We start from the raw sequence: 21,213 nt of genomic DNA on the forward strand, positions 1-21,213 counted from the left end.
CGCTGCGTTACTTAAGTGCCACAGACCAGGTGGCTTACCCGCAGAAACCCCCGGCCTCACCACTGTGGGGGCTGCAAGCCCACAATGCAGGTGTTGGCAGGGCTGGTCTCCTCTGTGGACCATGAGGCTCTGTTCCAGGCCCTCTCCCTTGGCTTGTAGGTGGCTGTCTCTTCACTCATCTTTTCCCTCTCTCTGTGTTGATCTGTGTCTAAATCTCCTCTTTTTATCAGGATGGTAGCTATATTGCATTAGGGGCCCTGCTGATGACCCCATTTTAACTTAGTCACCTCTGTGAAGACCCGATTTCCAAGTAAGGTGCTGGCGTTTAGGACCTGAACATACCTTCTCCTGTGGAGGTGGACGCAACCCAGACACAGGTCATGAAAGAGCAAGGTGGTTCACTGATTCTTTATTTTGGAGGGCAGGGGAGGAGACATGGAGTGGGGGCAGAGGAGAACTCCCAACAGGTGAGGGCTGGGAAGGGTGTGCAGGGACTGAGCTAGGAAGCAGTAACACTGATAGTTCTATAGTCAGAAAGGAGTAGTGCACATCTGTAAGTACCTGGCGTGAGTCTTGTCATAAAACCTATCTTAAGAGTAAGTACAGTGGGATACTACTTAGTACATTCATACATGTTTCTACCATCTTGAGATTTTTATATATACAGTATATGATCTGTTGTGGTTTTTTTTTTTTTATAAATGTACAGCTTGAAAAAAAAAAGATCCTTCTCATAACAGATACAGCATTAAACACGAAAACCAACATGGGCCAGCCACATACCAACTGAGGACCCAGAGAGAGCCTGGCCCACAGCCCAGCCCCTGCCCTGCTGTCTGGCAAAATCAGCAGCACCCATGCACCTGTGGGCTCAGCAGGCCCTTGGCATCTGCATGGGAAGTGCCCGCTCCCGCCAAGCCCCCCTGCGCCTGCAGAGAGCGGGTCCCCTATGAGGGCAGGTGGCCAAGGAATGTGCATGTCAGGTAATGAAGAGAGGGATGAGAGAGATGTGCTCTTTAACTAAAGGCACTTGTCAGCGGCCACCCATGGCCATTCCCCTGGGCCCGGTGAGCGAGCAGGTGCTGTTTTGATAGAGCTGGCAAGGTCTGCGTGGACCTCGCTGGTCCTCTCACCAGGTTTAAATAGAATAAATAAATCTTAGTGGGTGCTTGTTTTGCCCTCCTGGGATCCAATGGAGTGACACTCCCTGTCTCCAACCCGGCTCTGGGAAGTCCTCCACGGGCAGGGGCCCGAGGAGCTCCAGGCCTCGCAGAAGCAGCTGCTCGCTATGGGTCGGGAGGAGGGCCCCCACACGTCCCCTCCCATGTGTGCCTGAAGCTCCTTCGTCCCTAGCGTCGGAGTCTCTGCTCGCCTCAGATCTTGGTCACGTAGTTGTTGGGGAACAGGCCCTGTTTACCACGCAGTCGCCCCGTCCACCAGCCAGAAGGATCTGTGGGGACACAGAGATCGTGAAGGTGAGTCGGGGCCTCTGTTCCCATAGCTGCTTCCACAGGCAGAGGAGACTAGGCTCCATCCATGTTCTTTCTCATGTTCTTTTAATGAAAATCAGACGTGCAGATGTGCCTCACAGGCCCCCTTCCAGAAGAACCCACTGCCCAGTTGTGAGGTTTCGCTGCCCGTCTCTAGTGGTTGGCCCCGTGGGATCTTCCTGCCTGTGAGACGGGCCAGCTGCTGGGCTGGCAGACTGTGAGGTCAGCTTGTGGTCTGATGACTCTAATCCTGTGTCCCCCCTTTTCTTTCCCAACTCACCTTTCACACGCCTTATTCCACCTCACCATCTTTCTGGGAGAACTGATCTGCACCACTTCACCATCCTTACTTCCCGGCTTAATCCCAGTCTCCCTTACCAGTAATAAGTATTTGATATATATTCTTCCAGACCTTTTTCTATGATTATAAACACACATTCATTTAGATAGGTCATTCTATATCTTACTCTTCTGCGTCTTGCTTTTCAGTACTCAGTCATCTTTCCATGACTGCATCCCATTTTTTAAACAGCTGCGTCATAAACCAAAATTTGTACACCATTCTCTTATTTTTTGCTGTTAATGCAATAAATGTCCATACATAATATCTTTATGCCCATGTGCAAGTAGTTCTATAGGATAGATTCTTGGAGCAAAGAACATGGACCTTCTATTATCCTTTAAGAAAATCTAATTTACTTTTTGTGATAGATTATCCTTTTGTACTTTTGAAAGTGCACGTGAAAGTATTAACAGTGAATCCAGCCACCCAGATCCCTTCTTGGAGGGCAAGCAGTATTACCTATTTCTTGCACTTTCTTCCAGAGATAGTTTATGTCTATAAAGGCAAGTATTTATTTAAAACAAACAACCGTTTGTATACAAATGATAGTGAAAGTGTTAGTCGCTCATTCGTGTCCGACTGTTTGGACCCTATGGACTGTAGCCTGCCAGGCTCTTCTGCCCATGGGATTCTCTAGGCAAGAATACTAGAGTGGGTTGCCATTCTCTTCACCAGGAGATCTTCCCAACCCAGGGATTAAACCCAGGTCTCCTCCATTACAGGCAGATCCTTTACTGTCTGAGCCAGCTGCACTTCTTCCAAAGATATAGTTCATGTCTATAAAGTCAAGTATTTGTTAAAAAGCCAACAACCTTTTGTATATAAATGATAGCATACTATTGTGTTCTGTACTTTAACCTTAATACTATAGACTAAAGATCATTTCATATCTGTATATAAAGAACTTCTTTCTGTATTCTATAGATATGCCCACTGTTCATATCACTTGCTTAATTTTAATTCTTGTTGGCCTCTTGTTGATTAGGAGTTTTTTTATATACTAGTGAATCTGTCACATGAGTTACAAATGTTCTTCCCATTTTTATTAACTCTGACATAGTATTTGAGCAATTGAATCAAATGATTATTTTACAGTCTTAGCTTTCTATCACTTTTAGAAATCCTTTCCCACACTGACACTATTAAGAAAACTCTCCTATACTTACATCAAGGACTTCTGTGTTTCTTTCATGCATGTAAGTATTAATTTATTTGTAAATGACCTTGGGGGAAGGGGTTAATATATAAATCCAAAGTAACAATTTTGATAAATACTGTTAAATTTCCTTCCCAAAAGCCTATTTCAGCAGTAAATAGTGAAAGAAGGTACCTATTTCCCTGACTAAACACAGACATTACGCTCCATACTTTATTTGCAGTGACACAATCCAGAAAGTTCTAAAAACTGAAAGTTTTCTATAACCCATCTGATGGCCAAACTTGGCCTGAACTGACATGGGCTTGTTTATGATGTCTTTGACTGAGCATGAAGGCTCTTAGTTTCCACAGCAGAAACTGGCTGATCTAAACTGTTGCCCTGGGAATTGGAAGGGGGGTTATATATCACATGATGTGTATCTATATTACATGATGTTTATATATACTCCATTATCAACTTTGCAAAAGCTCTGATTTCTGAATCTCAGTTTACTCAAAGGATTTGGATAAGGAAATGTGGTGGGTTCTCTCACATTTTAATCTTTGCTGACATCACAGGAGGCTCTGGTGTGCACTGATTGCCCGATAGCCGTGTCCACTCTGGGGCTGGATTATTTGTATTATTTTCATAGAGGAGTTATTTATATATGTAAGACATTTTTTTCCCTAGTCTATTTTCTATCATTTAACTTTCCCAGTGCTATTCACCACCTAGGTTTCAATGTAGCCTTTTTATGAGGTTAAATCCTATATGGTTTTTGAGTTGGACATCTTCCATAGGAAGATTTTTCTCACCCAAAGATTAATATAATATTCTAGGTTTCTTTCTAAGACTTATAGTTTAGTCATACATTTTCAGATCTTTAATTCATCTGATATTTATTTTGTATATGAAGCATACAGCAAACTTTCTTTTCAAAATGGAAAGTAACTCTATCCTTTCCCCTGATTTCAAGTGCCACGTTTATCATCTATTAAACACCTGTACACACAGGGGTCTGTTTCTGGGTGCTGTTCTGTCCCTTGTATCTGTATGTCAATTCCTGCACTGTTTAAAGTAAAGCAATACTTTATAGCCTGTTTTGATAACTTTTAGGGCTCTATATTTTACACAAATATATAATTGTTTTAATTATACCCACTGTGTTATTTCTTACGGAGAAGGCAACGGCACCCCACTCCACTACTCTTGCCTGGAGAATCCCAGGGATGGGGGAACCTGATGGGCTGCCGTCTGTGGGGTCGCACAGAGTCAGACATGACTGAAGCAACTTAGCAGCAGCAGTAGCAGCAGTGTTATTTCTAGAAAACTTTGAAAACATTGAGAAATGAAAAGAAAGTAATTCTGAAAAGAAAGTTCAACTCTTAAGGGAACACTATTACATTCTCTACTTTTAAAAACGTTAAAAAATTTTTTCTATTCCACGTGTTTTATATTTTTACAAAAATGAGACTAGTTCAGCCTCTAATTTTTCCTTTTCGTCATGAACATTTTTCCATTTCAATAAATATACTGTACTTCTACATCATTCACATACATTTTTGCATCTAAGTTCACTGAGTGGATATGGCAAACCTTATTTACCTAATCCCTGTCACTGGCTATTAGGTCATTTCCCATATTTTTGCTGAATAATGCTGGTGATAAAAATCCTGTTTGTGTCACTAAAAGTTTATTTCAATACTTATTTTTATTCCAACTTTTTGAAGACTATTAAATGGCTTAAAATATTAACACCTGTAGAAAACCAGGTGGTTAAAAGGAGATTAAAAATAACACCCAGAGGCTGCTTAGGAGGACTTTGGTCTGGGGACCTAGAATTCTCCTGGGAGTGAGAACTGGCCACCTCTTCTGGAAAGCGGCCCCTGCTGGGGAACCACTGTCCACTCGGATTGCCGCTGCTCTGTCCCAACTCCTTGGATGGCTCTGCTCTGTCTTGACAACTTAAGCCCGGCACCCAGGGCTTCCGTGACCAGGCCACTCTGGCTTCCTTTCATCCCCTGTGACATCTCCTTGGGGGTTCCTCACTGGGGTCAAGTGTCAGCTCATTTTCCTAAAATGGCCTGCTTTTTCTAGACTCCAAGGCTCTTCTCTCTGTGCCCCGCCCCCCCGCCCTCACCACAGATGTCATTCCCATCAGGGTACTTTTTCTAACATCCTAAGTTAGGAGTGATCTTTGTTTTTCATGCTTCCATAAGCAGTAATGTTTGTGTTAACATATCTTCTCTACCAAATTAATAAAGTATTCAGCCGCACCCACAGACCAGACCATTTTTATAGTGGATGTTACAGGTTGTCTCCCTGGCTTCCATTCCATCTACCTTCAGTCTGAGAGGCCATGAAATCTGGGTAGGATAGCCCTACCTACCATATCCTAGAGCAGTCCCCGCCAGGTCTAGCCCACTTAGGGTACAGCATTTGCCTTGCTACAGAGACTGATTCAGGAATGGGCACATGACCACTTTGGTCCAATCAGAGTGAAACCTAGGCTTTCTATCCAATGGCTAAGAGAAGTTTCAGAAGTAAAATGGATTTTAGACATGGTTTGATCTGTTGGCCTAGAACTGATGCAGTCTTTCTGCTACCATGAGGAAAAACAGCCAGAGGAGTGAAGAAATACAAAGGAGAGAGCAGAGCTGGCAGGAGTGTTGAAAAATTAAGCTGGAGTTTAATTCCAGTTCAATCAGCCTGAGGCCTGACCTACCTCTTCAAATTTCAGTTAGAGGAGCCCATAAATTCCGTTCACATTTAAACTAGTTTTTATAGCCTTGTGACTGTCTGCTCTTTGAGCCTATCCCAGCCAGCCGTGCACTTACCTTCTTTGATAATATCGATAATGTCATTGGCATTGAAGCTGAGTTCGTCTGTGTCCTGAGCATCATAGGCATACAGAGCCTTGCACTGTGGCACCTGAGGCTTGGGCTTGGGCTGGGGCTTGGGTCTGCCCCCCGCTGGGGGAGGCCGGCTGGTGGTTTGTCTCCGGGCCCTGTGGAGAGAGTGGAGGCGGTGAGCTGGGCCCCAAGAGGAGGCAGTAGCCCTGTGTGCTGGTTTGGAGCCTGGAGCCAACACTGCTCAAGTTCAAATCTAGCCCCATCCTTAGAAGGACACGTCAACCTCTAAACTTTCTTGGAGAATAAAACACCCTTCCTGACAAGGTCGGTGCAAAAACACGTAGTTAATTCTGCATAAACATTAGCTGCTGTTGCTGTGTTCTCAGCATAAAAGGAAATATGTAAGACAAGTTTATAAAACATATTTACACATCTAAATAATATGACAGCCATGTATGTCCTCCCCTCACCCCCAGCTGTGAAACCAGAACTCTGCCACGGAAGCCTACAGGTGCCTCCTTTCAGCTGCAAGCCCTCCCACAGTGAACCCCTAGCTTGCATTTTATATTAATTCTGCTTTGCTTTGTAGTTTTACCATGCACATAAGTATCCCTAAACAGTAGGTATAGTTTACCTGTTTAACTGTGTAAAAATCACACACTGCTATAACCTGCTCCATTTTCTCCCCCCCCCTGGCCACAGTGCACAGCTTGCAGGATCTTAGTTCTCTGACCAGGGACTGAATCCAGGCCACAGCAGTGGAAGCACCAAGTGCTAACCAGTGGACCACCAGGGAATTCCCTCACTCGTTCCATTTTTGAGATGAACACTGTTGATGCATGTAGTTCTGACTCATTCACTCTCATGGCTTTATATTTACTATTCCATTCCATGACTATGTCACCATTTACTTATCCAGTCTATTGTTGGTGGTCATTCGAGATAATTCCAGTTTCATTACAGAAAAATGCTGCTGTGAATGTTCTTGTGCAGAAAACTTATCCAAAGTAACGTCTCAACATCAGCACTCCTGATGCTGTGGGTGTCCCGATCCTCTGTTGCAGGGGGTACCCTGTGCCCTGTAGGGGGTTAAGCATCCCTTGCCTTTGCCCCACAGATGTCAGCACCGCCACCTCTACCTGGTGATGATCACCAGAGATGTCTCCGGTGCTGAGGCCCTAATCCAGTTTTAAATGTATTTAAATGTCTTCTAGCTTTAAATGTATTCCTTCTACAAACTATGCCTCCTCCAGTCACCATTCATGCCTTGTCTCAAAGGCATGGGCCTAGTTAGTGAGATCTTGAAACATGTCTGGAATAACTCTTATTAAATATGTTCATCAAAAGCATTTAGAGAATGCATTTAGGAAACAAATAGAGCAAACACCCCCATGCCCCTTTAAGGACTAACTAAAGTGAAGCCTATGCTCATTTGCTTCTGAAAGAAACTGAAGACTTCTAAGAGGGGCTGGACTGAACTCAACACAGTGGGGCTGGCTGTTAGGTCTGGTCAGGCCTGTTAATACCTGTGGAAGGGCGGAGCAAAAGGCAGGGTATTTCCTGGGGCCTGAGTTCTGGAGAGAAAAAGCACACCTAGTTTTGAGGCGTGCGTGTTCTGAAGAGGCCAGAGCCTCACTGTCCTCGCTGAGGTCCTGTGACAATAGATGCTACAGGGTGCTGATGAGCAAGTCAGATCATGAGGGGGTGGCTGAGGGTAGGGGGATACCGGCTGCTAGCTGTCCCCAGCAGGGGTGGGGTTCCTTGAGTGCTTCCCGGGTCTCCCTATGTAGAAGGGAGCAAACCCCAAGGTAACTCAGGCTCCACTCTTCTCACATCAACCCCCATGCCCACCTTGCCACCCTCTCCAGGCACTTTTATAGAAGAGAAAAGATGTCGTATAGATCGTTAACATGACATCATTTCCTTCCTAGTCTTGGAAATCCCCATCGCCTGCTTGAGAAGGCAGGCTGGCTGGATAAGCAGGTTTTTAATTAAGTAACCTATATATTAGAGATGTGTCAGCATTTGGTTAATAAGAGCCATTAGCCTGGATACCAGAAGTCGTCTGATTTCCCAGCAACGAGGAATGGGGCGGGGAGGGGGGTGTGTGTGTGCATTTAGAACACCCTGGGAGGGAGGAAGCCTGCAGCCTGGCACTTCCAGGGAGTGGGGTTGGGAGGGTATGTGTGCTTATGCACACTCGTGCACACATGTACACTCACCAAATATTCATAGATGGAGAGCTGGCCTCTTCTTTGTCCATGGGGAGAAACCTACCACCATTAATGTAGGTGGTCGGGGTGTCTGGAGGCCAAGAGTACTGGGACTTGGGTGCATTCTCTGGGCAGGGGGCCCTCAGCGTAGACGCAAAGCTGAGTGACTCTGAAAAGAAGGGCCAGCCGGCCTGCAGCCTTCCCAGGAGTCTCCGTCCTCGCTCCTCTGCCCACCTGCCTCCAGCTTTGGCTGAGGTCACCCAGCTCCTCCCCTTCATGTCACTCCTGCCAGCTGCTTTCTTTCAAGGCTCCCTGAACACCAGCTCAGTGTGTTATTAGTTTACCTCACTCTCCACTGAGCCTTCAACAGCTTCCCCCTGCCCTTGGCTTATCAAGTCCCTGCCAGGTGTGGCCCCACTCGCTCCCAGCCTCTCATCCCACTGCAGGCCACGCTGGCATCTTCCTGCCTCTCTCTATGCAGTCCGAGCCCTGGCTGGGTTTAGGAACCCTGTCCACATACTCCTAGTCTATATCCTATTTGCTGGTGACAAATATACTTCCCCCCCTAAGATCAGGAACAAACAGCTCATCAATACGCACTGGAGGCTCTACAGCCAGGGCGATTAGTCAAGAAAAATGAAAGGCATACAGATTGGAAAAGAAGTGAAAAATACCTCTATTTGCAGATGAGATGAGCTTGCACATAGAAGAGCCCAAGGAATACGCTACAAAATACTACTAGAATAAGAAGATACAGAAAGACTACAGAACACAAGATCAATATACAGAAATCAGCTATATTTCTAGGAACTAGCAATGAGCAATCTAGAAAAGGAACTGAGAGGACAATTTCAGTTACAATACACAAAGAGAATATTACTTAGGAATAAATTTAACAGAAGAAGGATGATTCTATTTACATGAAATGTCCAGAAAAAAACTAATGTATTCTGACAGAAAGTAGATTAGTGGTTGCTGAGGGCTAGGGGAGGGAGGGATGACTGCTAAGGAGAAGAAGGTTTCCCTCTGGGATAACGCAAATCTTCCTAAATTAGATTATGATGATGGTTGTATACCCCTGACTATACTAAAAGCTGGTGAACTGTATTTTGAATGGGTTGCTGTTATGGTATGTAAATTATATCTCAAGAAAGCTGACTCAAAAGTAAAAAAGTAAGGGGCTTCCCTGGTGGTCCAGTGGTTAAGGTTCTGCCTTGCAATGTAGGGGACACGGGTTTGATTCCTGTTCGGAGAAGATCCCACATGCCGCTGGGCAGCTAAGCCAGAGTGCCACAAGCTACTGAGCCTGTGCTCCATAATTCCTGAAGCCCTCATGCCCTGGAGCCGGTGCTCCACAACAAGTGAAGCCACTGCAACGAGAAGCCTGTGCATGGCAACTAGAGAGTAGCCCCTGCTCTCTGCAGCTAGAGAAAGCCAGCACAGCAACAAAGACCCCACACAGCCATACACAAATATTTCTTTAAAAGATACTTGCACAAAAAATATTTTTAAAATAAGTAAATTGCATGGGCCCCCCGGGCTCTGCAGTGCACTCTTGATACCCAGAGTCAGCTCAGCCAGCTTGTGTACAAGCAGCTGCTGGATGTCCCACCCAGGAACTGGGACACAGTGGAGGAGGGGATGGAAGACCATTTAAACACCTGTGTGAATACAGCCACTGTGTGGTCTTTGATTCCAAGCCATCAGAGCCTACTTCCTCAGAATAAGTCATCAAAGTAAAACCTCAGGGATTACTGAGGCATTGGTTTCCCATGGACAGTGGACATTGGCCTGATTGTCCCAGGCCCTGGACAACAGCTGCCATGCAGTGTAAGGTCATCTGGTCGTGTATCTCTTGGCTGAATGGGGCTCACAGTGCTCCACAGTTGGGAGGGGGAGATTCCAGAGAGCTCTGAAATGGGGCACTGTTTGCTGGGGAGCAGCAGTATCGACGAGGTGGGCTGTGCTTGATGGGGAAATGACCTGGGGGTGGAGAACAGATCGGCATTTTGCATCAGGAAAGGGGCTGTTTAGGCAATCCCAAGGTCACCACTGTCTGCCTCTGTAACCAGGAAAGGGGACAACTGTCCAGTCAGGCAGCACCTTCGCCAAGTGAGCCCTCCTCCCCTCCGGTCACTTTTGCCCCATTCTCACATCTAAGCATGTCCTTTGCTCTTCTTGTGAGTGTCAGCAGAGGGGGTGTGGTCTGGGAACCCCTGCCTGGAGCTCTGGGAAAGATACCATGCTGGGCATTTTCAAATGTTGCTTCATTTAGCCTCACGACACTCCCACGAGATCACTGACGTGGGTTCCTGGAATTTCCTGCTGGCTTCATCAGCGAATGGCATGATGCATACGCGGCAGGCTCCCAGAGCTCCAGCCACACTGATTTTTCTGGCCCCATGCTCCCCGGCCCATACAGAGCACGGCTGATTCCTACTCAGCCTTTGGATCTTGTTTCAGCCCCTGCAGTATCCTCTGGTAGCCTGTGTCTGCTCTGAGCAGGGGGTAGGTGCACTGGGGACAGGGGCCTGGGCTACCTGTCTCCCTAGCAGGACAGCAGAGTCCATGGAGGTGGCTGTTCTCACCACAGTCATCCCTGGACCTGGTGTCAGGCCCAGGAAGACTGTGTGGCCTCAATCTGCACGTCCTGCAGGAGTAGTGTAAGGGACTGTGGCTTGAATCAGAGTCAGTGCACTGGGTTTGAGGCCCAGTTCCAACACTGGCTGGCACATGACTTGGATCCATCACTTCACATCTTTTGGGATCTGTCTTCATGGGTTAAAAAGAGGGAATTCTGGCAATGGCCCAGGCCCTTTTCCTAATTCTAAGACAGCTTTCCAGAGTGCTTTTAAGATCTCTACTGTCAGACCAACCACAGAACACAGGACACCTGCCCCGATGGGGTGATCACTGGCTCTTTACTAACTGCAGTGCGGACCTGGAAACCATCACACAAATCAGTCAGAACAGCCATTTTCCTGGCTGGCTTGGACTCAACTCAGACTATCTCCTTCCACCACTAGGTGGCAATCCTGTGCAGTCAATAACGAGGAGATGACGGCTCCTTTCTACCAGCTACCAGAAATTAAGGACACCTCTAACAGTCATGAAAAAGGGATTCAGACTTTCTTACCTAGCAAACAAGACCCTCGTGCCCAGTGTGCAGGAACTGGCTTCAACCCAGCCTGTGAGAGCAGGCTGTCACACTTTCAGAAATTATGTGGGTCAGTTGTTAAAAGAATCGTTTAAGATGAAATCTGTGGTGTTGAAGACTTGAGAGTCCCTTGGACAGCAAGGAGATCAAACCAGTCCATCCTAAAGGAAATCAACCCTGACTATTCAGTGGAAGGACTGATGCTGAAGCTGAAGCTCCAATACTTTGGCCACCTGGTTTGGAGAGCCGACTCATTGGAGAAGACCCTGATGCTGGGAATGATTGAGGGCATGAGGAGGAAGGGGGCGAAAGAGGATGACATGGCTGGACTCAATGGACATGAGTTTGAGTAAACTCCAGGAGATAGTGAAGGACATGGAAGCCTGGCGTGCTGCAGTCCATGGGGTTGCAAAGAGTCGGACATGACTGAGTGACTGAACAACAAAGATGAAATAAAAAACATCTCACTGAATAAGTTAAATTAAAAGCAACGGCAACAAATACTCAGAATTTAACCCTCCCTAATTATTTTACCACATTTTACATCTATCCATGCTATTAATGTCTGCTGCCTACATGACGGTGGGAGATTACATCTCCTCCCAGCTCTGCGACCAGTGGGGGAGTCACCCTGGTAGCTTGAAACGGGCCACAGAGAGAGGGGAAACTAACAAATGTTACAGCTCTGTCGGAAAGACTAGAAAAGTCTCTCAGAGCACACCACTGTCCCTCATAGTAACTCACGTTTACTTGTCCGAAAGCACTTAGACTAGTTTTATTTTACAATGAATATGCAGGATTTTATGGGGCTTCCCTGCTGGCTCAGCGGTAAAGGATCTGCCTGCCAGTGCAGGAGACCCAAGAGATGCAGGTTCAATCCCTGGGTTGGGGAGATTCCCTGGAGAAGGAAATGGCCACCCACTCCAGTATTCTTACATGGAGAATCCTATAGACAGAGGAGCCTGGCGGGCTACAGTCCACAGGGGCTCAAAGAGTTGGACACGACTGAGCGACTAAACCACAACAAGATAGTTTTTGGTAGTGCTCATATTTTGATACTTGTATTCCAATTAAACCTCACCTGATTGAAAACTGTGTTACTGGGATAATGGGGGTTGGAGCAAGAATTTCTGAATCAAAACAACAAAGTTATTTTTCCTATTGCCATTTCAATAATAAAGGTTCTCTGTGTGCAGATTTGTATGGAGTTATAAAACTCCACATCACGGAGCAAATCCGGTTGTTTCATTATATGTAACTCTGGCCTAGTGTAAAGTAGCTTTGCTGTTACCATGTGACCCATCATTTCAGTGTAATCTGTATAGTCGGCCCTTCACATCCAGGAGTTCTGCATCCCAGATGCAGATACAATCAACTGCAGGTTGAAAATATTTGGGAAAAAAATTCCAGAAAGTTCTGAAAAGCAAAACTTGAATTTGCTGGGCAGGGCAACTATTTCCATAACATTTACATTGTATTCAGTATTACAGGTCGCCCAGCGATGACTTAAAGTACACAGGAGAATGTGCGTAGGTTATATGCAAATACTATGTGCCTGCTCAGTCACTCAGTCGTGTCCAACTCTCTGCAATCCCCTGGACTGTAGACCGCCAGGCTCCTCTGTCCATGGAATTTTCCAGGCAAGAATACCAGAGTGGGTTGCCATTTCCTACTCCAAGGGATCTTCCTGATCCAGGGATCAAATCTGTGACTCCTGAGTCTCTTGCATTGGCAGGTGGATTCTTTACTACTAAGCCACCTGGGAAGTTATAGTAAGTATGTTTCTTATGGACCACAGATAACTGAGCAAGGAGATCTAGGCAGCCTGTCGGGCTCCTCTGTCCATGAGATTCTCCAGGCAAGAGTGGGTGGCCATTTCCTTCCCCAGGGCGTCTTCCTAACCCAGGGATTGAACCCGCATCTCCTGCATCGCAAGCAGATTCTTTACCGCTGAGCCATCAGGGAAGCCCTTGCAAATACCATGCCATATTATACAAGTGACTCGAGTATGCATGGATTTTTGTATCTGGTGTGTGTGTGCGTGTGATGGAACTAATCTCTGGTGGATACCAAGGGACTGTACACACTTTACTGTGTTTATCCTTCATTAGAAAAAGCAACACATGAAGAAGCTTGGTTACACCTTGCTTTTACATCAGGTCTTTTTCTGAGTAGGGTGTTAGACATCTAATGCAGTCACAGCATAACCCACACCACAAAGTTTCCTGAGTAATCAGGCACATCACACCCAGTTGGCTTTGTGAAAACCTGCCTGTTTCAGTGCCTGGGGAGGCCAGGAGGTGCTAGGCCCTGAGACACCAGATGCTGACCGACCGATGAGCCCTTACAGACAGCTGTCCAACCTCACAAGGGGCCAGAAGCCCACAAGAACACAAAACGCCAAGTGACATCAATGACGTAGAGACAGGGACTGTTCACACCCTTCATGGGATATGACTTGTTATGGTGACTGGAGCAAAGGAGGTTTAACTCGAAAAAGACTGTAGAACAGCATAGCACAAGAAGGAATTTTGGATTTTATTTCCGTTATTGAAACACAGCTAGTATCCACTACAGTATAGCCTCTCAGCTTTGTTCTGCTTTTGGTCTGAGGCCAGAGAGCAGCATGGCTTTACACGTGTGGTGGTCAGAGAAGGGGGAGTGAGAGGGATTGTCTCCCTGACTAGTCCCCTTGTCTTGGCTTCCCTAGGTTGCCCCATCACCCCTCCCCAACCCCATTAAAGCCAGAAATTCCTGAAGCTTAGCCCCTCCATAGCCTAGAGCTCTATGCAGGCCAGAGGGTTGAGTTCTTGTGGATAAAGCCACTGGGCCAGGGGACACCCACTTTTCAACCTTGGTAGAATATTAATATTTCTCTGTAAGATCAAATCACATGAATAACAGTCATAAGATAAACACAAATAGGACTCTCCTGGTGGTCCAGTGGTAAAGAATCCACCTGCCAATGCAGGGGACACAGGTTCAATCCCTGGTCCAGGAAGATGGCACATGTCTTGGGGCTTCTAAGCCTGTGCGCAGCCACAGCTACTGAGCTCATGCACCCTAGAGCCCGTGCTCTGCAACAAAGGAAGCCACCGCAATGAGAAGCCAGTGCGCCTCAGCTGGAGCACGCCTGCTGCTTACCGCAGCCAGAGAAAGCCTGCACGCAGCAACAGGGACCCAGTGCAGCCAAAAACAGATAAACTTTCAAGTGGCCTTATATAATCGCCACAGAACTGTGAATGGGCTTTAAATGTCTATTAACTGGCTCTATGAGCCATGGACGGAGGAGCCTGGTGGGCTGCAGTCCATGGGGTCGCTAAGGGTCGGACACGACTGAGCGACTTCACTTTCACGCATTGGAGAAGGAAATGGCAACCCACTCCAGTGTTCTTGCCTGGAGAATCCCAGGACGGGGAAGCCTGGTGGGCTGCAGTCCATGGGGTCACTAAGGGTCGGATATAACTGAGTGACTTCACTTTTCACTTTCATGCATTGGAGAAGGAAATGGCACCCACTCCAGTGTTCTTGCCTGGAGAATCCCAGGGACGGGGGAGCCTGGTGGACTGCCGTCTCTGGGGTCTCACAGAGTTGGACACAACTGAAGCGACTTAGTAGCAGCAGCATGATACAGATGAGGACACCAAGGTGTGGGAAGATTAAATGATACATGTGAGGTTGTTGGCTGGTAATTAGTGAGACAATCCGTGTGCCCAGCAGGTGGCATACAGAAGGCACATGGTTCAGTCAATAGTCAACAAGTGACCCAGGACTCACGCCCAGCCTTGGCTACTGTGAACCTGGCTTCCTGCAAATGGCCAGGCCACATTCTGTGAGCTTCCCTGCAGCCCCCATGCCTCTGGGGCACCCGGGTGTGCCTATGTCACTGTGCCAGTGAGAGCTGGGATTAAGCTTTCAAGCATCAGGTCTTTGTTCTGCAGATGTGAAATTTATGTCTCAAAATTCCAAGAAGGAAAATAATGGCATTTTATTTCATTGGCTCTTTAAAATATGCTCTGTTCCAAAAGGTTGAATCTATAAACATTACTGGAAATGTGGGAATGGATGCCAGAAATTCCTAGGCTTCGTGTCTGCCTGGGCCAGGATATGGCTGCTGCTCCTGTAGACTATGGGTTAAGAAATATTGCTATTGGACACTTGTTGGAAATTTTAAGCCCCTTGAAAAATATGACTCCATTAGGAGAATCTTGTCAGCAGACACCCAGGCAGCATTTACAGTTTTTGATCGATCTCTCTTTTGTGGCATGGCCAGAAGCCCAACCACTGAGCACTTTCAATATTTTTCTGTTTCTCCACCTTCCAGTTGGATTCATCTCTGGAGTATCTTGAAATTTCCTGAAGTGGTCCTCCCCTGAAATGGACCACAGGATTAAAAAGGCCAACAGAAAAAAAAAAAAATTCCAGTCTGGGTTTTAATGCTTCCAGTAATGAACTGGAGGTGGGTTATGTACATCTCAGTTACAGGAGGGAGAATATAAGGTACATTGATTGGTAAATCAAGTGTTCCTATGGAGCCAGAGCAGAGCCCCGTGAATGAAATGTTTATATGATTCTTGTGTTACCTGTCCTCTTTTCCTGAGAATCAGGACAGATTTTGAACCTGAAACAGACTGTTGAAAAGGTATGCTAAGGGACTGTAAGACGATAATTCTTTCTATATCTTAGTTTTCTTGGATAATGATTATGACGATGACAACTAACATGGCGTGGCAAGGGTAAAGAATCCACGTGGGGTGGGAATTTAGCGAAGGTGTCATGCTCTCTCCAAAAGCAAATACCCAAAAACCCAGAACCCAACTGATTGAGCCCAAAACAAACTGATAAAGACTTTCTTGAATTAACTGGAGGTGCTAATTACACCATTCGATTTTATCCACATTACATGATCCAAAAGAAATGACTGCTTATATTAAATATGTCTATAAAGAAAAGTACATTGGGGCTTCCCTGGTGGTCCAGTGACTCCGTTCTGTTAATGCAGGGGGCCCAGGTTTGATCCCTGTCAGGGAACTAGATCCTACAAGCTGCAATGAAGGTTTGAGGATCCCTCTTGCCACAAGCAAGACCCAGTGCAAATAAATAAAATTTTAAACTGCACTGGGGGTGGGGGAGGGAGGGAAAGGAAAGATGAACCGAAGAGTTGAAAGTCCAAGGAGACCTAGAGGTAGCCTCCCTTTTATAGGCTGGTAAATCCAAGGGCGTCATTTGAGGCAGTGATGTAAACAGGAACTTCCATCTTTGTGGAAAGGAACCAGCTAGGGATCCTACAGTTCCCTATTTGCTCAACAACCTCCCACAGGAAACGCAACTCATGTTTTCTCGGCAATGAACAACTGTTAAATGTAGGTAATCACAAGGGCCCTGAGATGCCTGTCTAAGGTCTTTGGCCACATTAGAAATTATTTTAGCTTTGACTTGATGTGTTTTAGAAAAGAAATACTAAGCAAAAGCTCAGCTGTTTGATCAGGGTATGACTTCTTAAGGAAGAATCTGCATCACTGCAGATGTACAAAGAGGGGGCTGGCTGAGATGTTATAGCTATGGGACTCAGTGTGCCTCAAGGGAGTTTTATACACAAGTTTTATCCAGAGGAAAATCTTACTGTCTAGTAGACAGGAGTGAAGGTTCCCTCCTTCCAGCCTCACAGCCACTGCCAAAATAGCATCACGTATGCCTGATCTTTAAGCTTAAAGGTGGCAAAGGTGTGACAAGACTGCGATAGGGAACAGCACAGCTGCGGGCTGGAAGGGAGCAGCCTCGGTTAGGACGCAGTGTTCCTCCGTTGCCTGCATCTTGGCTGGCAGATGCTCCCAGCTGGCTGGTGTGCAAGTCTGCAACTTGCAAAGCAGCCTGGAAAGACGGGGTTGCTTGCCAAAACCAAAGCAAGTGGGAAGCTAGCAGACAGAGCGAAGAGATTTGGTGCATTTTGCTGACTGGTTTTAATCCCCTGCCTACTTTGGGAACTCAAAGTGGGCCCAGGAAGGCTTGTTTGATTATTTTAGTTTCATCCATCTGAGTAGTGTAGGTCTGGATTATGGAGTAAGAATCCTGTTGCTGCAACAGCACCCCTCAATTCACCTTTACACAGAAACTTCCCTGTTTTTATCAAAATGATTTGATAAAAGTGGTTTTCAAAATGTGGTCCCTGGATCAGCAGCATCACCATCAACTCAAAACTTGTTAGAAATGTAAGTTCTTGGGCCCCATCCCAGCCCTACTGAATCAGAAATGCCAGAAGTGGGCCAGTAAGTTCTCCAGGTGACTCTGGAGCACATTAAAGTGTGAGAACCACCTCTTTAGACCAAGCCGATCAGGTAAACTATGATCATGAGAACTGGAGGGACAGAGCTCCATATGCAGGAGTGGTGGGAGCAGGGAGAGACGTCATAGAAGGTGGCGGCCACTCTCCTGCTGGCCATTTGTATAAAACCAAGGTGCTGGGACTTCCCTGGTGGTCCAGTGGCTAAGACCCCATGCTACCAATGCAGGGGGCGCAGGTTCAACCCCTGCTCAGGGAACCAGGCCCCACGTGACACAACTAAGACCCTGCATGTCATAATTAAGAGCCAGCACAGCTAAATAAATATTTAAAACCAAAGTGCTTTCCTCTCTGAGGCCCAAATGAGGGAAGACTTGCCAGGGGAAAAGGAACGTGAGGAGAGAACCTGGTGAGATCTGGGAAAGTTCCTAAGAGTCTGTTGCCTTTGATAAGGCCTCAAGTGAATGGGTGGCTCCCCGGCCAAAGGAAGGAGCTGCTGCTTCTCACCCAGCACTGCTCTAGTTTGTACATGAGTCTCCTGATCACACTCAAAAGTTCTTTATTATTCTACAGACATGGAGAGACTAGACAATGGAGGTGGGCAAGAGGGAGGGGAAGAGTGGGCTGCAGCAGCCCCATTATGGGGTTCAGCAGAGAGAACTATTCCACCACTGAGGATCATGTCAGAGATTCTTGCCAAGAGTCAGAGATTCCTTAAAAGCCACTAGTTCACATCAACAGATAAAGAAGCTGTGGTACATATATACAATGGGATGCTACTCAGCCACAGAAAGAACACATTTGCATTGTAGCGAGGTGGATGACCCTAGAGCTTGTTATACAGAGTGAAGTGAGTCAGAAAGAGAAAGACAAACATTGTTTATTAATGCATATATACGGGATCTAGAAAAATGGTACTGACGAACCTATCTGCAGAGCAGGAATAGAGATGCAGATATAGAAAACGGAAAACTTGTGGGCACAGCAGAGGAAGGGGAGAGTGGGATGAACTGGGAGAGCAGGGCTGACATATATACACTCCCATGCGGGGAACAGACAGCTGGCGAGAGGCTGCCGCGTAGGACAGGGAGCAGAGCCTGGTGCTCTGCGGTGACCTGGGGGGTCGGGTGGGGTGAGGGGGCAGAGGCTCAAGGGGAAGGAGATAAGCGTACACATAGAGCTGATTCACGCTATGGTACGGCAGAAACCAAGACGACACTGAGAAGCAATTATCCTCCAATTAAAAACAAATGTAAAAAGTCACTAGTTCGGCCATCATGAGACAAAAACCGCTTCATCACCACCATCACCGTCACCACCATCTTCATCATCAGGCTAGAGCTGACCGAGCAGCCAGCTACGTGCCTGGAACCATGGTAGATGTTTTATTTAAATTCTCTCTAGTCCTCCCAGCAACCCTGTAAGTTTGGTGGTATTACACCAGTGTACAGATAAGCAGAATGCAGCCCAGAGAAGGTAAGAAGCAGGTCCAATATTAGTTAGCAGGGGCTGAGACAGGATTCTCACCCTTCTCGTATATGACACAGTCACTCTATAATACTCCTGTCTGTGGTTTCCATCTGCCCTGTGACTAAATACATGCAGGGACCAGGTGCTCCTTACATCCTAGGGCAGTTCATCTTTAGGCCACTGGAATGCTTGCTTTGTTTATCGGTGCCAAAATCTACTTCCTGGCAGAGTTCACTCCCTTGTCTTGAAGCCAGCCCTAGTTACACACCAGGTGACGCCACAGGACACAGCCAACTCCTTTTCCCCCCACTGATAACTCTATCTGCACGGAGTTCCATGAATCTTTACTTCTTTCAACTAAAAAGCTGGTTTCTGTTCTAGAGAGGCGGACAGGCTCTTATTTTAAAGCCTTGACAGTCTGTATTCATAAACAAACCTCTACACCTCATAGAATGCTGGGATGGTACTCCTTATGTTGCTAATGACTCTTTGAGCCACTGTGTTTATGAACCTTTAGCAGAGACATAAATCAACACCCTCATTATTCCTCAACCATCCCAGAGAGCAAAATAAGTCACAGAGTGATTCAGTCTCAGGGTGGAAGGGAATCCCTTTTCTAGTGTTTCCAGGATAAGGCCTTTGACATCAGCTCGGTTGTACTTTTCAAGATGCCAACCTAGAGCCTCACAGCCCCAGGGCTGGATGAGGCTGGGTGACCACACGTGGGTGCAAAACTCATCTTGAGAATCACACACAGATGACGCCCCAAGTTCTTGAACCCTGGTATAACTGGTGGAGATGGAGGTCGCAAGGGTCACTCACAGGAGGTGGCACTCTTACCCGGCAGCACCCTGGTCTGGGACCTTGAGGAAATCCAAGCTCTCCAGCACCTGTGACGCTCGGTCCGAGCCGATGGACTGCTGCTGTGGCAAAGGCGGGCGTGCCATGGATGTGTACAGGCTCTTCTGATTTGACCTCTGGTTTCCAGCAGCATAGGGATATGGCACAAACTGGTTTTTAATGACTCCATTCTGATGCAATCCTAGAAAGAGGAAAACAGAAGAAAACAAAGCTGAAAATTTCTGATCCTGTGCTAAAAGGCTCTTCAAACTTTTCCTCTCTATTAGCCAAGAGCGAGTTACTTAGCTTTGCTAGGCCTCAGTTTCCTCATCTAAGGGCATAACTGCTAATATCATATATTGTGAAGAATAGACCCAAGATGTTGTAAACTCCCTGGCAAATGCGTGGAACAGAGCAGACTCTCATGTGTGCTTGTTGAACTTGACATTAGAACTACCAGGTGTTCAGGGTTTCAAAGCCAACGTCAAAGAAAGGTAAGCTCCTGACTAGTTGGAAGGCACATTTTTGGGTCTAAGAAAAATGATGAGGTTATGATTCAAAAGGGCTGGCAGGCAGCTGTTTAAACAGCTGGACATCCATTTTCAAGGAGTCAGTCCTGGGTGTACTCTGTGAGAGCCAGTCATGGGAGACGGAGAGAGGAGTCCACACAGGCAGGGGAAATGTGGCCACTGGTTGGATTAATCTGAACAGAGCAAGCTCTCCTAGTCAAACAACCATTCCTAGTCAAGATCACATTATCCGGTAAGTGATGGATTACTGTGCTGGGCTCCAAACCGCACACCTTGCCTGAAAGGGGAACTGTTGTTCTATGTTATATATGCAGAAGCCCTTATCTCTTCTCTCACTGACAGGTTTGGGCAAGAATGAAGGGGAACAAGGCTCCCCAAGGAGCCACAAAACCTTTTCCATCCCAATTAAGAGAACAAGTCTTTGGTACCAGTGGGATGACACTTAATTTATAAAGGGGAATTGAGGTTCAGGTTTTGCCTGCCTCTGATAGCTACTTGACCTCGAGCAAGACACTTGATCTTTCAGAATGTCAGCTCAGTTCAGTTCAGTCGCTCAGTCATGTCTGCCTTTTTGTGACCCCCATGAACCTCAGCATGCCAGGCTTCCCTGTCCATCACCAACTCCCGGAGTCCACCCAAACCCACATCCATCGAGTCAGTGATGCCATCCAACCATCTTATCCTCTGTCATCCCCTTCTCCTCCTCAATCCCTCCCAGCATCAGGGTCTTTTCAAATGAGTCAGTTCTTCCCATCAGGTGGCCAAAGTATTGGAGTTTCAGCTTCAGCATCAGTCCTTCCAATGAATATTCAGGACTGATCTCCTTTAGGATGGACTGTCAATTTCTTCATTAAAGAAACAAGGAGCTTGGTGAAACCCCACTTGCTGCCCAAGTCACCA

General features: G+C 46.6%; 1 protein-coding gene across 1 annotated transcript in view; it reads right to left on the reverse strand.

Annotated features, from left to right (window-relative positions):
- Positions 1-434: 434 nt before the first annotated feature.
- The window catches only part of MYO1E (myosin IE), a 214,168-nt gene continuing 193,389 nt past the window's right edge, over positions 435-21,213 (reverse strand). The window contains exons 26-28 of the mRNA XM_068963676.1: positions 19,784-19,985; positions 5,809-5,978; positions 435-1,450 (exon numbers count right to left, since the gene is read on the reverse strand). Coding sequence (XP_068819777.1) covers positions 1,374-1,450; positions 5,809-5,978; positions 19,784-19,985 — 449 coding nt within the window. The 3' untranslated portion in view covers positions 435-1,373. The remainder of the gene's footprint in view (positions 1,451-5,808; positions 5,979-19,783; positions 19,986-21,213) is intronic.

This window comes from Capricornis sumatraensis, chromosome 2 (assembly GCF_032405125.1).
Source record: "Capricornis sumatraensis isolate serow.1 chromosome 2, serow.2, whole genome shotgun sequence".
NCBI lineage: Eukaryota > Metazoa > Chordata > Mammalia > Artiodactyla > Bovidae > Capricornis > Capricornis sumatraensis.